Source organism: Rousettus aegyptiacus, unplaced genomic scaffold (assembly GCF_014176215.1).
Source record: "Rousettus aegyptiacus isolate mRouAeg1 unplaced genomic scaffold, mRouAeg1.p scaffold_m13_p_14, whole genome shotgun sequence".
Classification (NCBI taxonomy): Eukaryota; Metazoa; Chordata; class Mammalia; order Chiroptera; family Pteropodidae; genus Rousettus; species Rousettus aegyptiacus.
Genome location: NW_023416289.1, coordinates 14,681,300 through 14,696,511, shown reverse-complemented (window position 1 = coordinate 14,696,511; position 15,212 = coordinate 14,681,300). Strand labels below are relative to the sequence as shown.

General features: G+C 52.8%; 1 protein-coding gene across 1 annotated transcript; it reads left to right on the top strand.

Moving 5' to 3' along the window:
* Nucleotides 1–2,845: 2,845 nt before the first annotated feature.
* BEAN1 (brain expressed associated with NEDD4 1) lies at nucleotides 2,846–13,738 on the top strand. Its single transcript, XM_016165038.2, is given in 8 exon segments — nucleotides 2,846–2,958; nucleotides 3,998–4,306; nucleotides 5,046–5,122; nucleotides 11,535–11,761; nucleotides 12,450–12,498; nucleotides 12,501–12,647; nucleotides 12,650–12,882; nucleotides 13,682–13,738. Coding segments are annotated over 8 exon segments (1,212 nt in total).
* The last annotated feature ends 1,474 nt before the right edge of the window (nucleotides 13,739–15,212 follow it).

The following is a 15,212-nucleotide window of genomic DNA, read 5'->3' as shown; positions in this document are numbered from 1 at the left end:
TGGTAAAGTCACGTTGCCCTTTTAACCTCATGGCTTGGTGGAGTAGAATCCTTGTCTAACACTAAGTCTTGGGTTCACTAATTTGCTGTGTGACCTTGAGCAAGTCCATTGCCCTCTCTGAGTTTCTCTTTTCTTATCCTTGAGTTGAGCTCCCAGGCCCAAGGCTTCAAAGGAAAGGAGGGGAGGTCAGCTCCCGCTACCTGAGACTAGTGCAGGCAGTGGGGTGAGGCGGTTCCCCTCTACCCTGGCAGAGACAGCCAGGAGAGAGTCCCAGGACCTGACGTCACACTTTGCTCCATTGAGTTAGGGGTGACTAACCCACATGGCGGCAGGGATGGAGGAGGAAGGTATGTGGTGGGGTTTGTGTCCTCTTTCTCAGCGTCCTCTTTCTCTGTTCCCGGCAGCTCGAAATAACTTTACCAACACGGATTCCATGTTCCCAGAGAGCTCGGAGGATGGCGATGACGCCATATCTCCTATACTGGTAATAAGCACGGTCATAGGGGTGCTCGTCATCCTCTCCTGCCTGACCATCATTGGCGGCAGCATCTGCAAGGCCAAGTTCTGTCGCCGCCGCCGCCGCCGCTATGAAGAAGAGGATGAGAACAGCCAAGGTGAGTGCTGCCCGCCTCAGGGCCCAGCCCCCTGCCAGTTGTGACTGGACCTTGGATTTGTTTTAAATACTGGACTGAGATATTTCTTAATTTTGGTAAAGGAGGGAATGGGAGATTTAGCCTTTCATGAAGGGGACAGGGGGACTTCGGGAGGCCTGGGCCATTTAGGTCTGCACTGATATGGGAGTCAGGGAAGGAGAGGATAAGAAAGGAATTTGGGGAGTTCATATAGGAGCCAAAGGGTTCCTTTCCAGCTGGTCCTCAGGAGCTCTGCCCAGCTGGATGTCAGAGACTGACGTGGGTGACCTCAGGATTGGGGTCTGAGCTAGGCGATCGCCTCAGAGCAGCCTCAGTTTTCCTGAGGTGCTCAGCCTCTGGGAGACCCAGGAAAAACAGTCCAAGGAGAGAGGTGGACAAGAGTGTGGGTGGTCCTGCTGGCTCTCAGGCCTCCCACGAGGGCCACCCCATTCTGGCCCAGGAAACGGCCTTAGCTTTCCTGAGTCTAGACATCACCTCCTACATGGCCAGTGGGACCTCCCCTGGCAACGCTAACAGGGACAGGACCCTTGCCTCGGAGCCCAGGGGCCCCGGTGCCTTCGCCCTGTTGTTTCCTGCTTACCTGTTTCCCAAACTTCTTCTGTAAGTTCTTCCAAAAATTCCCACCCTTCAACTGGTGCCCTAAATGGAAACAAATCTCATTTCGGCTCCTTTTCATAGTTCATGTTATTTGGTTCCTTTTTTTTCTAGTAGAAAAATAATGTGTTCACAGTACAAAACCTTTAAAATACGGAAAATATAAAGAAGAAATAAGGCTCATGGTCCTGTCATCCAGACCGAGCCACAGTTTGGAATACTTCCTTCTGAGAGCTTTCTTGATGTCCATAGGTAACCCTGAGATTATACCTGCAGACAGAGTTTTGTATCCAGATTTTTCTACTCATTGTTGTATTAAGAGAGGGAAAGAGAGCTTAGAGTAGTGGAAAGAGCAGTCTTTAGAGTTTTACAGACTGTGCATCAATTCCAACTCCATACTTTCCCAGGTATGTGACCCTGAGCCTCAGCTTCATAGTCTACAGAATAGGACAGCCGCAGGACTTCTGACCTCAAAGAAAGGTCATAAGCCCCACCCCAGACAAGCCCCATCCCTGATGCTGAGCCCTGCCCTCTGAGGGGAGGAGCCACCTGGGATCCCATCGAGGCTGGGGAGACCTCATTTCTCAGCCATCTATGCAGCTCCCACTGTCCCCTAGGTACTTTGAGAGCTGTCAGAGACCAAGAGGTGGAGAGCTTATGGGGTAAGGAGTCAGGCTATCCAGCTGCCCCTGGTCCTAGCAATAACTAGAAAGTCACTGAGCCTCTCTGAACCTCAGCTGCAGAATGAGAAGATTGTGCTCCATCAGCATTTCCTAAGCAGCGTTACTAGGTCCAAGAAAAATAAGATTCTGTGGTCAAATGTTGGCGAAGCACAGTTAAATGTGTTTCTCAGCTGCAGGACTTTTCAGAGCCTTTGATGTGCTAATGTGGTCAAAACTCCCCAAAAGAATGCAATATATGGGGTCACCAGAATTTATCATAGAAGCTACTTTTCTTCCTAGGATACCTCAAGGAAATAGTGTGTGGTTGGGGGCAGGGAGTGGGGAGGCCTGACCATGGAGACCTCTGTAGCCCTCATTCCCTGACACACTCCTGCCTGTTTTTCATGACCCAGCCCTACTCAGCTCAAAGCTTCCTGTTTACATCACTCTTTCTCTCTCTCCTCGGCTCGAGCTATTCTGTTCTCTCTGCCCAGCCTGTCCCTCTTTCCCTGGCTAATTCCTAGACAAGACTCAATTCTGAGAGCCACTCTTCCAGGAAACGCTCCCTGATCTCCAGGCTGAATCAGGCCTGCTCTGTTCCCCTAGCCTCAGTACTACGTCTATCAAAGTTCACGACACACTGCTCAGTACTAAGCTGTCCCCAGGGCAGGCTGCCCACCACCCTGAGAGCCCCACCAGGGCAGGGCCAGCTCTGCTCCCTCTCTGGGACCCCATTCCCAGCACAGCACTGGTGCACACATTCCGGAGCTACCACTGTGCTTGGGGAGCAGTGGGGTGGTGAGTTGGAGGGAATGGAGTCTCAGTGGCCTCAGGGAGATGCATGAGGACCCTCCTTGGCTCCGGCCTGAGGCGCAGGCTGAATGTCTGTTCCTTGCAGGATCTGACGGGAGCATATACAGCCACTTAGGCTACAGGATGCGCTATGCCTGCGGCTTTGGAGAGGGATGGAGCTCACCCTCAGTCCTAAGCTCTGATGAGAATGTGGATGGCATGACGCTCCGAGAGATGTACTCAGATGTTCCACCCCGGTAAGGAGACCTCGTGGGGGCATGAGAGCATGGGGCCCTAGGCACGGATCCTCCCCATCATGGGAAACGGCAACACCACCCCAAATGGTATAAATGCAGAAAACATCTGTTCAGAGGTGTGACCATCTCCTCACCGATCCTGACCATGTCAATCCCAACGAGCCAGGGTGTGACTCAGCAGATGTCTCCATGAGACACTTGAAAGGGAAGAGCTCAGCTCCTTCGGGCTGGAATGAAGGGGTGGGATGGAGGCTTCAGGGCCCAGCTCCTTAGTACATATCCCTGAAGCCCAAATCGCATCCACAGGGATAGGAGTCACTGTGCTCAAACTGTGCTCAGGGCTATCAGGTGGCCCTGTCTCTGGGGGCCTTTAGGTGCTCTCCTGCCAGCCACCTTCCATCACCCACTAGTTAGTGCCTGAAAAGAGAAGAGGGGTCAGGGCCTCCATCACTTCCCTCCCAGGAGGCCTCTCGGGCCTGACAAATGGCCGCGTCCTCCCCATCAGCCTTTCCACCCTTTTCCTCTACCCCCAGGGGCACTGGGAGGGGCCGTGCAGTTGCCCTCTCCCAGGCCAGAGGATGCGTTTCTGCCTTGAATCTGTGTCCAGAGGGGCCCCAGGAACTCTGGAACTTTCCTGAACCTGGAAAGGCCACTCCAGAGTGACTTGAGACCAAGGGGTGCCTGGCAGCCCGAGGTCGCTCCCACCAGCACCACTCGCACTCAGTGCCCAGCCTAGGAGATGCTCTGTCAATAGTGGCTGCTGTTGGTCTGAGCAATCTGAGCCCCAGACTTCAGTGACTTGATTGCTCAAGTTCACATGGAACATTGGGGCCGGCCGAGTCGAGGCCTCAGTGGTTCTGCAGTGTCCCTCCCTGGGGAGTAGAAGGGTTTCACAGGAGCCAGCATGACAAAGGCCTGGCCAGGCCCATGCCAGGGCAGCTTGTCACCGCGGACAGCCCTTCAGCTCTTGGGAAAAGACCCTACACCTACCCATAAGGCCAGGTTCCACAGGGTCCTGAGGGAGCCCCTTCTCTTATAGTTATGAGGAGTGCGTCGGGCCAGGCGCCGCTCAGCTGTATATCCCCACGGAGGCACCACCACCCTACTCGCTGATTGACGCCTACCCCGTGCTGGAGAGTAGCCTGTGCTGGATGACGAGCAGCAGCAACAACCCAGGTGGATACCAGGCGCAGGGGATCCAGGGCCAGGGGGGCATCTGCACCATCTCCATGGATGCCCTGCCCTCTTATGAGTCTGTGTGTGGGGCTGGCCCAGAACCAGGGCCACAGCGCTCCCGGGCCTCAGCTGGCCCCAACTGGATCCTGGTCTCTGGCACAGAAATGACCGTGTAAGCGCTAGCTAGCCGCAATCTATCAGTCCCTTGAGGCTAAACCACATTCTTCAGATACACAGGAGTGCACATGCACATGCGTGTGCACACACACACACATACACACATACACATACACATATACATACACGATACACACACATACACACATACACAGTTCATGCACACACACACATCTATATATATATATATATACACACTTGTACACAAACACACTAACACATGCATGTGCGCACACACACATCTAGATATGCCCTACACATGTGTACAAACACAAGCCCTCCCCTCCACATCCACACAAACTCATCTGTGAAGGTTTCATTAAAAATGAAACTCTTGATCTCCCATCTCCTCCCTGGCCTGTCGGTTATGACTGTAGACAATTCTGGGAGAAGAGAGGTGGAGAAGTGACTAGGGCTTGCTCCCCCTTATCCCCGGGCCTGTTTGCCCCTGCCCTCACCTGGCAGGCTGTGCCCAAATTGATTCTGCCTCCCAAAACTGCTTGACCATCCCAGGTCAGCTTCCTGTCCCAAACCCATTACAGGGCAACTTGTCCTCCCAGTTGGTGGGACAGGCTTCAGCGAGGCTCAGCTATGAGCTGTACCTCTCTCTCAATTACAGGGCAAAGAGATGCATCACCACCCTGCCACTTACAGGGTGAGGGTCACGGGTCCGGGAGGGGCTCAGGCACAACCTTGAGGCCCTCCCAGCCCGCCCTGCCCTCTCCCTAACTTAGTGCCCTCAGTCTGGTGGTGCTAGCGGAGTTATCTCAGAAGCCCCTACCCCAGCCACAGGTGATGAACAGGGCCCCTGGTGGGCATGGAATGGTGGTGGTGGTGGGTTACGGCTGTCCCATTGTCTACTAGTACGACCACTACCCAGGACTGCGGGTCTTCAAAAAAGGTAATGGTTCTGAGGCAGAGGAGCGGCCCCTCACTAAGTATGTGCCCAGATGACCTTTATGGCCTGAGCTTGAATGGGCTAAAGCCAGACCCCAGAATCTGGCACTGCTGTCCTCTTGGGTGGTGGCTCATAGTTGGAAATTAAGCTGACATGTTCTGGTCTTACCCTCTGTGGTGTTTTCAGAGACAAAGATAAGACAATGTGAGCCCCACTATGTCACTGTGAGAGGACCAATGTTTGCATCTTGGCCACACTGCCAGAGGTACCACAGGAGGTATGTGGGATTGCCTAAGTGTAGAAAGACTCCAAACCTGGCCCATGAATTTCAGGAGTTTATGTCAGAAACCATGCAGGTAACAAAGCTGATTCCTGAAGACCCTGACTGCAAGGGGTGGTGGCTGAGCATCTTTGAATTTCTCCACCAGCATCATCAGCGGTAGGGAGCAGAGTCCTCAAGTTTACTCTGCCTCCCTTCCCCATCCTTAAATGACACTCCCCTTTCATCCACTTCAATTCCTCCAACAAAGGGCTAAAACAATTCACTAATCCCTTTCTTAAGAGGGATGGCAAAAGCTATTGTGAATTTCGTTTTCTGTAGAAATAGAATTTCTTCTGGTGCAGAACTGAAAGGAATCCGCACATAGGTTCGGTAGCACCTGGAGCCCCCGACTCCACTTGAGGAAGGGGCCTTGTTTACAAGCAGTTCTGCCCATCTTTGTGGTGTACTGTTTCCTAGGCAAAAAAAAAAAAAAAAAAAATATCTGTCTGTTGTACTGTATAGCTTTTAAAATGCACTCCAGGGACGAAACGCTCTTAAACGCATCCTGCTTCTGCAACCCTCCAGAATGCTAGGGGTAAAAAAAAACCCCTAAGCACTCATCAGTCTCATCAGTGTTTGAGGATGAATAGCTTTTTTTGTCCCTGGATTAAGCGCTTAATAAGCTACAATGTATCTTTTCTGTGTTCAGAGTAAATATATATCAATAAAAATGTTGCAAGAAATAATGTTATCAAAGAGTTGTGTGTGTGTGTGTGGGGGGGGTACCTTCTGCCATTTGGAAGGGGAGGAAATAGGAAACAGTAGCAAACTAAAAATTAGCAGCCATTGAAGCCTTGTCATTTTCCTATGGACATACATATTTGGGTAGTCAGTGATTTACAGGAGTTACTTTTTTCTCTTCTTTTCTTTTATCTCACTGGGACATGGCATCATTTCTGAGACTTGGCCTGTGTAAATGTCACCAAGACAGACTATGCTCTTCAGGACTTGACTCCAGAAACATCAGGGACTGCACACTTTACTTTCCAAGCAGTTGGTTTAACACCTGATGGCTTTGACTACCAAGAGAGAGGGTAAATCTGTAAATTGACTGAAATGACTTACTTTCTCCCCTCTGCAGAAATTCTCTTCCTTTCTCTGCTCTCCATAAGACCTTGACTTTGGTCATTGATCTCGTGGTTTAAAGAGGCTGGTTCCCTTCCTCTGGCATCCTTCCTTCCTCCTAGAACTCAATTAGAGTTCACTACTATAGTCCTGGGCCCTCAAGTCTGGGGAAAATGGGGTGTGATTCTAAAGGAAAGTGCAGTCCTCAGCCCTGCTCAAGCTCACACTGCCACCTGCTGGCCACCTGCTGTCACTGTTCAAAACAAATGAGTCTGAACTGAAGAATGAGCAAATTCCCTTCTCCCAGTTTCAAACCCACTCCCCACGGCCACTCAGTTGTTGATGAAACTTGTCTTCTACCCTTAGTATGCTCTGTGAGGTTTAACCTATTCAAGCATTCCATTTTCAGGAACAGCCCCTGTCCCCCAGCATCTCTCCTTGAGCACAGTATGATACCTAAGCCATCTCTGTATGCAAAATAATCACTCCTTTGTCCTTCCAAACACTACTGTGCAAAGCTCAGGTGTCACCTCCATGCTCTGGGGCCCCGCCTCCTGAAAATGAATGTAGCAGCCTTTATGGTGATGGCATCCAGCCATGTGCTGACCCCAGCCTGAACCCCACACTGACACACAGTTCCAACAACAAACATATTCAGGACCCCACCAGCCCAGGGAACTGTTGAACTCGGCTTTTCCTGCCTCCTCCATCCACAACACACCTTTTGCCCACATATGGCACCATATTCAAGGCCCTTCTGCACACGAGACTGACCTCCTCTCTCTGCCAGGGGCCTGAGGGGTGGGGGCTGAGGAGGAACCCTTGTGCAGGCTGAGTGGGCTCCTCTAGCCAGAGAGTCTTCGGAAAGGGAATCTCCAGCTGCTGGCATATGCGGGCATCACAGCACGGTCTGCCACTGGGCCAGCGCGTGTGGGGGTGCGGTCTCTGGGGAGGGCGCTAACAGCATCTCCCACGTGGGAGCAGCAGGAATCACCTGAGAGAAAGAGAGAGAAAGAGGGTCGACACAAAGTATGGCCATTCAAGCTGCTCCTGGGAACGTCCACTCACTCGCACCAGCCAAGCCACCCACAAATGCAAAGAGGTCTCTCACGCCCAGTTTCTAGAAACATCCTGACACACACTTGTATGTAGCATTACCTGTGGTTTTATATAATTGGCTCAAATGGCTTCAGTGCACATACTCTCATGTGTGCCCTTACACACTTATACACTCTAAGGTCCCACGTGTACACTCTGGGGCCACCCACTCTCACATGCGGGTGTCACCATCAGTGACTGACTGACCTAATGAATGACCAGGTTCTGGATGTCGGCATTGGAAGGGCTAGCAGCTTCATCATCCGAGAGGGTGAATCATCCATCCTGGGCTCTGCTCCGCTTGACCTCATGTTGCACCTCCCCAAGGCCAAGTGAACTCTCTTAGTCAGGACCAACTGCCCGGGTCAGGCCCAGCATTTCTGGGCTGGGGGCCTGGGCACGCCTTTGCCCCCAGGGTTGCAGCCCAGCTGTGTCTGCTCAACATCCCTCCAAGAAGTCCCAGGTCTCCAGGTCCTCAGGCCTGTGGTCACGACCTCAGCCACACCACAACTCCCCATCCTCACCAGCTTGACCCCTGGTGACCTCAGGCCACCCGTCCTTCTCCCCACAGCTGGTGGCTGACTGGTCCACAACCCACCACAAAGCTGGCACCACCTGGACACAGGATGGATGGCATGGACAGCTCAAAAGGGACATCCTCTACCTCCTGACAGGCTCTGAGCCTTACCCCCATTATGCAATTTCAAGAGACAGAAACCCAACTTAAATGCGAAAGGGTATTTATTGGCTGATATACCTAAATTGTCCAAGTGATCATCCCAACATCAGGTACAGCTGGATCCAGGGAGTCCGAGAATATGAGCAGAATGTTGTCTCTCTTGGCTCTGCTGTCTGCCATGTTGCCTTCATTCTCCCACAGAAGCCATGGTCGTGGACGCCCCAAATATGCTGGCTGATCCAAAATGAAGAGAGATTCTCTCTCTCTTAAAAGAGCAAATAACAAATATCAAAGAAAAATAATTGGCCTGGACACACACTCCTGCCCGACCTTCTGTGAAGGGCTGTGCCTGGAGAGTAGAGTCTCTGATTAGCTGATCCTGGGTCACATGCCCACCCGTCGGGGAGGAGGAGCCAAACCAGACTCTCCTGGAATGGGTTTTCCAAAGCAAAGAAGGAAGAGGGTAGGGAGAACTGGACCCACCGGGAACAGAGAACTCTGCCCTGTTACCTTGACAGGTCCAGGCCCCACCCACCAGCTCTCAGTCTGAGTGATAATAACACGCCAGGGGTAGACAGTGACCATACAGCGAGCTAGGGCAGGTGCTAGGGCAGGAAGGCAGGGTTAGCTGCTGACCAGGACCCACAGCAGAAGATGGAGAAGTCAAAACCAGCCTACGACAGGGCCCGAGGACACCAGACTCATGGGGACACCATCTGGAATCTGTCCTCTTTCCCAAGGTTGCCCTGTCAGGAAGGGGCTGAGGCCAGAGAGCCCGGCTCCAGGGCTCCAGGGTTCTGCTCCAGCGCCTGCTGTGAGGGCTCTCCAGCAAGCGTCAGGGAGATGGCCAAACTCCACACTGAGGGTACTTTGTGATTTGAGGACAATGAGAATCTCACAAGCAATACACCTATCCATAGTTTGGTTGTTACACAGCTCCATTCCTGAAAAGGAACACAAATTTCTGCAAAAGGCCAAAGTATGAGGTCTGGCCTGAGCCTCAAGGCCAGGCAGGCACTGACTGGCCTTGCAAGGACTATTTGCTGCTGGGCTCCTGTATCTCCTTCTCCTGCCAGCCCTTCCCTCCCTGGGCTGTCCCCATGTGTCTGAGCCACCCTGCCAGAACTAGGCAAACAGGGTCGGTGCCCAAGCTGGTTCCTCTGCATGGGGGGCCCAGGAAGGGTTAGGAGTGGACAATGGGCAAGAACATTCAGTTCCATTCTGAGGGAAACGGACTCCTTCCTGTGTAATGGCCTTGAGGACAGGAAGTGCTGAGTTCTAGGCCTGAAAGCCCCTGCCCAGGCAGCAGCCCCACCCACCACTGTGCTCCTGTGGCCTGGGAAAACCTGGACTCCACAGGGAGCCTGGGAGCCTTTAGCCACAGCAAGGAGAGCTGTGAGTGAAGGCTAGGTGCTAGGACCCAGACCTGGCTGTCCCTGCTTCTGTCATCAGCTCACCATGTGACCTTGAGCCAGACTCCTTCCTTCTCTGGGCCTCCAGACCCCCACCCCCTAGCAGCCCCTGCAGATCTCCAGTGCCCCCTCCCCTTTGCCTGCCCCCTGCAGTCCCCAAAGCTAGTCACCCTGACAGGGAGAAAAAGCAGATTCTCACTAAACCAGTCACTCCCCTGAGGGCCTGGAAAGTGTGAATAATGCAATTAACACCACATCCAACAGTTCAAGGAGGCTGCAGTGGTCCAATGGAGAGGAGGCCGGCACTGGAGAAGCAGTGCTGACTCGGTCCAGGTCCAGGAGAGGGAAGGGAATGGTTCCAGGGCCCTGTCCAGCGTTCCCCCCTTGTGATTCTGGGCCTCCCTAGAGAGACAGGCATGGAGGGCAGTTCACAGGCATGACAGGGTTCCTCAGAATGAGGACTAGACTGTCCCTAATGAATGGAGTCATTAAGTCAATAGGTAACCAAAAGAAGAATCACAGAGAGAGGGAAGGATTAAATTGTGCCAATTTATGAAACTTTGGTTATTGATAGGAAAAAAAGACGAAGGTCCCTCCAGCTATCTCCTCAGGGAGCAAATCTTCCTGAGGCCACACAGGCAGAGACACAAAATTCAGAGCCTTTTGCTGTACACCTCCCCCGCTCCTTGGCCTGAGACAGCCCCCTTTAAGACCACTCAGTGGCCTGGAACCCGGTATATTTCCCACCCTCAAATATGGCACTCTCATTTGGTGCTCTTATGAATCTTTGCTGTCATGGAAAAAGCACAGCCATGGGTGTCAGATAGACTTGGTGTGGTAGGCTGAAGAGTGGCCCCCAAAGATGCCCAGGTCCTAATCCCCAGAACCTGTGAATATATACCTTCCGGGGCAAAGGGACTTTGCAGGTGTGATTCAGTTAAGGATTTTGAATGAGAGAATTATCCTGGATTGTCCAGGTGTGCTAAGCATGTCCACCCAAGGGCAGAGACCGTATCTCATTTGTCTCTGATGCCTGCAGGCTGGCGTGCAAAGGCACTGGCCGGCTGCTCAAGGAAAGCACTTCCCCCAACACGAGAGGAGGGCATTGAAAGGGACCCTGAAGTCTTGAAGCCAAGAAGCTGAGGGACTTTACTTAACCCAGGAAGTTTTCACTCATATAAGACTGATTAAAAACCCCCAATAAGTGATCCTCGTGGCACATACTTTGAGAAATACTGACCCATATGGGAGGAGTGAGTCACTGAATGACTCAGTGGGTGAGTGAATCATCACTTAAGTATTGGGTAAATGAAGGAAGGGAGGAAGGAAGGAAAGAAGGAAGGAAGGAAGGAAGGAAGGAAGGGAGGGAGGGAGGGAGGGAGTGTGGGGGGGGGAAGATGGCAAGTGGAAGGAGCTAAAGATAAATAAGAGAGTGCACAGGTGATTGTTTCTATCTCAGTTCCCCCAAAAGCTGTCCCTGACACACGGATCTGCGGATCTGCGTATAAACAGTTTACTCGGGTGGTAATCCCAGTTATCCTCAGATCTCAGCCCTCCAGAGTGACAGGCAGTGGCAGAGCTGCATTATACACAGCTTTCTCTTTTGCTGCATAACTTCCTCCTCGGCTTCCTGACTGAGCTCTAGGGAGGAATAAAGGCTGGTCAGCCTGGGCCGGGCCGGGGAAGTCCACAGGACCCTCCTCCACATGCAGCCCCTTGGAGCCATCATGAGCCAGCCCCCACTCGCAGGCCAGGTGAAGCTGCAACAGACTCTCCTGGGCGACCTCATCAGCTACTCCCAGGAGGGGGCAGGCGAGGGCTGGCTCAGGGTCTGCAAGCAAGCGGCCCTCACCCGCAGGGCTCAGTGGCTCTTGGGCACAAGGATCCCTCCTCGGCTCTATCTGCCTGAGGATGTGGCCCCCATCTGGGAACCAATACCTTTCGAGGGGCATCCAGCCCTGCCCAACATGTCTGCCGTGAACTGGTGTGGGCATTAGAGTTCCTGGAGCTAATCTCTGTCAACCTACATCTATCTCCCTGGAGGAAAGCGATCACGTCCCTGAAGGTAGGCACTGCCATGCCCTGGAGCAAAGGGGTCTCAGGTAGGGGCAAGGGCTCTGCTTCTGGGGTAAACAGCGTGTCCACCACTGACTGGTCACATTTTACAGCTGGAGAAACTGAGAGCTAAAGAGGTAAATGCAACGTATCTACGGTCACCAGCCAACCACAGACAGGACTCAAACTCGGGCGGTGCAGCTCCTAAGCACCAGGATATGCTGTCTCTTTAAAGAGAAGGAACCAAGGTGCTCGTAATAAACAAGGCAAGGAGTTTACCTGTGAAAGCCACTGAAGGTTTAATCTCTTCTGGCTCTAGGCCACGTTTGCTGGGTTGGGAGCCAGGATAATGGGGCCTCACTCCAGTTCAGTCATTCTCTTGCTGCATGACTTGAGACACAAGTCCAGTCCCCAGTGTGCCCTTTCTGTAAAATGGGATGGAGCTAACATGAATGTGGGCCAGGTTTTCATCTGGCCCAATGCCTTGGTTCACTTGCTTCTTAGGAGCCTCCTGCGCCCCTGGGCATCAGCCCTGGGTTCTGCCTGACTGATCTCAGCCACTCTGCTGAGATGTGTCCCACCTTTAACAAACACCCCTGATTGTCCCAGACATACACTGGGAACTTTACCTACTGGGTGCAGCTTGCACTTTCTGAACACACACCATTCTGTGCAGGCTGGGCATCATGGCCACCTCCAAGGCTGAGTTTCTGTTGGGCCAGGCCATCAACAAGGAGGAAGCCAAGCAGACGGTGTATGAGATCTTCCCGGCGAGAGTCGCATGTGAGGCCATTCTCAGAGACTCGGGTTGGGCACAGAGAAACTGGCCCAGCCCCACTGCAGGCACAGCTCAGAGAGAGGGCTGGTGAAGACCCATTACTGCCTCCAGGAGGCCCAGCCAAGCCCAGGCCCCTCAGAAGTGGGGGCTGAGAGGGCTTGGACCCAGGGCCCTGACAGTCAGAACTTTCTGCCTGTAGCCCTGAACCCCCACAACCCCCCATTCCCTTGGATCCCCAGTGCCATGCCAGTACACATTCAGAAAGTGAGGAGTCTCTAACCTGCTACAGTGACCTCGTCCTGCACCAGACACCCTTATTTCTCAAGGATCTTCCCCTCGGCAGCCTGAAGGGAAGGCAACTCTAGGGCACAACCCTGACCCCAGCCCACCTTCAGGTGAAGTGGTCGCTCTCTTAGGTAGCAGTGGCGAGCAGCCTCTGTTCCCTGATGCTGCTCCCGAGAACAGAGGGGTCACCGTCCCCAGCCAGCTCTGCTTTGTACCCCAAGCCAGAAGCACAGCCAGAGCTGGCCACTCTCGTACAAAAGCTGCTCCTCCAAGTACCTCTTCTGAGACAGAAGAGCTCTTTGAGCACCTTTCCCACATCCCCAACTCCAGTAAGCCATTCCAGGGGCTTCCCAGGCCCTAGGGTTGAGGAAAATGGACAATTGGAGGTTCTCGTGGGGCCAGAGCCAGCTGGTGAGGGTATCAGCATAGACAGTTGAGGCACTGGGTTCTTGAGGTCCACCCAGGTTCCCTCTCATGTATGAGAGCCCCCCAGCACTCACTATGCTTCCCCCAGGGGGCTGAACGTACGCGATCCCAAGGACACTACCCAGGTCATAGTTGAGGATGTCTCCACTGGCTGGTACAGAGGCACACACCTGATGAAGCAGACTGCTCTTCTGCAAGGAAGGTGACCACCTGAAGAAGTAGCAGATCTGCGGCCACAGCAGGGGGGACAGCAGCCAGACCCAGAATTTGCCAGAGGGACGAATCTGCCCTGCCACCTACAGACTGTGAGTTACTCATTCTGCCTCTTTAAGCCTCTGTTCCTCTTCTGTAGAGTGTGGTCAGACCTACAGCACAAGAGGCTGGGAATAGTGAGGTGAAGTATGCATAGCACCCTGCAGTGCAGACCTCAGGGTGGTTTCCTGTTCCCTTTATAGCTCAGCTCAATATCTCTGCATTTGAGCAGCAGTTTCCCTCAGCATCCTTAAGGCACCTGTCACAAGGCAGATTAAAAGAGAGAAGAGATGTATAGACAACCAGACTTGTAATATGCCTGTAATCGGTTTAGGGTCCACTCTCAGCTTCCCTTCTCTCTACGCTAACTTCTGGTTGACAGAGAACAAAACCCTAGCTCACATGCCTGCTCTCTGTCCAGGAGTCAGGGGCTCCAGTAACTAAGCTGCAGGTGCCAAGACTAGAGTGTGGGCACCCCCTCCGCCAGCCACCTCCTGCCCCCACATATGCACATATGCATGCATACTTGCATACAAGTGGGTGTATCAAGGCACAGCACACACCCTTGTGTATTCCTCACTGAGGCCCCAACAGAAAAACTGTCCTCCTCCAGCCAAGACCCTCTCTGTGGGGTGGTAGGTGACCCTTACCCAAGGCCAACCCCTCAGTTTCCCATCTGTGAAATAAGGAGGATAGCCTCTGCCTCCAGGGACAGTGGTGAGCAGTAAAGATTATGTAGGTAAAAGCCCCTTCCAGGCATCCAGCAGTTAATGTTGGTGCTTGCCTTGCTCTCCCCAGAGCTGAGCACATGACTCCACCCCTTAAGTCCCTACAATCAAGAGGACCACAGGTAGGGAGGATTTAAGGAGCACTGGTCCCATCTCCATCCCTGTCTGACAGCTGTCCACTGAGCCAGACTAATCGGGAAGCAGTCTGTACTTGGTGGGTGGAGAGGCACACTGGTCAGTCATCCTTCTGTCCACCTGCCCATGCGCCCGTCCACCCACCTACCCAGCTATCCATCCATCCATCCATCTACCCATCCCACCCACCCCAATCACTTAGCACAGCCCCCAGCAGTTGACACTCAAGCTGATAAGCTGTCAGTAACTGGGGTCCTGGGCTAGGAGAACATCAGGAACAGGCTGGGCTGGAGGGGGGACTGGCTCTGGAACCATGGCAATCAGGACTTACCCCCTCACAGCACCTACTCCTTGGTCTGAACTGCAGGAAAAGTGCATGGGAGAGCAACTTGGGCCCAGGACTCCAGAGGCAAGCTAATTATTTCTCTTTAACAATTAACTTTCACTCATCCTTTTTCGATCATTAACATGAAAAGCATGTTCATCTCAAACCAAAACAGAACTTTTGCTCTCCCGTCAAAGCCTGCTTCCCAGTGTTCCCATCTAAGTAAATGACTCCAACATCTACTCAAAAGCTGAAGGCCAATGTAGACAGAGGGGAGGGGGCTTGGGGGGCTGGGTGAAAGGTGGTGAAGAATTAAAGAAGTTCAAATTAGTAGTTGATAGAGGGTCATAAGGATGGGGAGCATGCCACAGGGAATGCAGTCAGCAGTAATGTAATGGCTATGTATAAAGCCAGAGGGGTGATAATCTGGGGGATCATTTCAT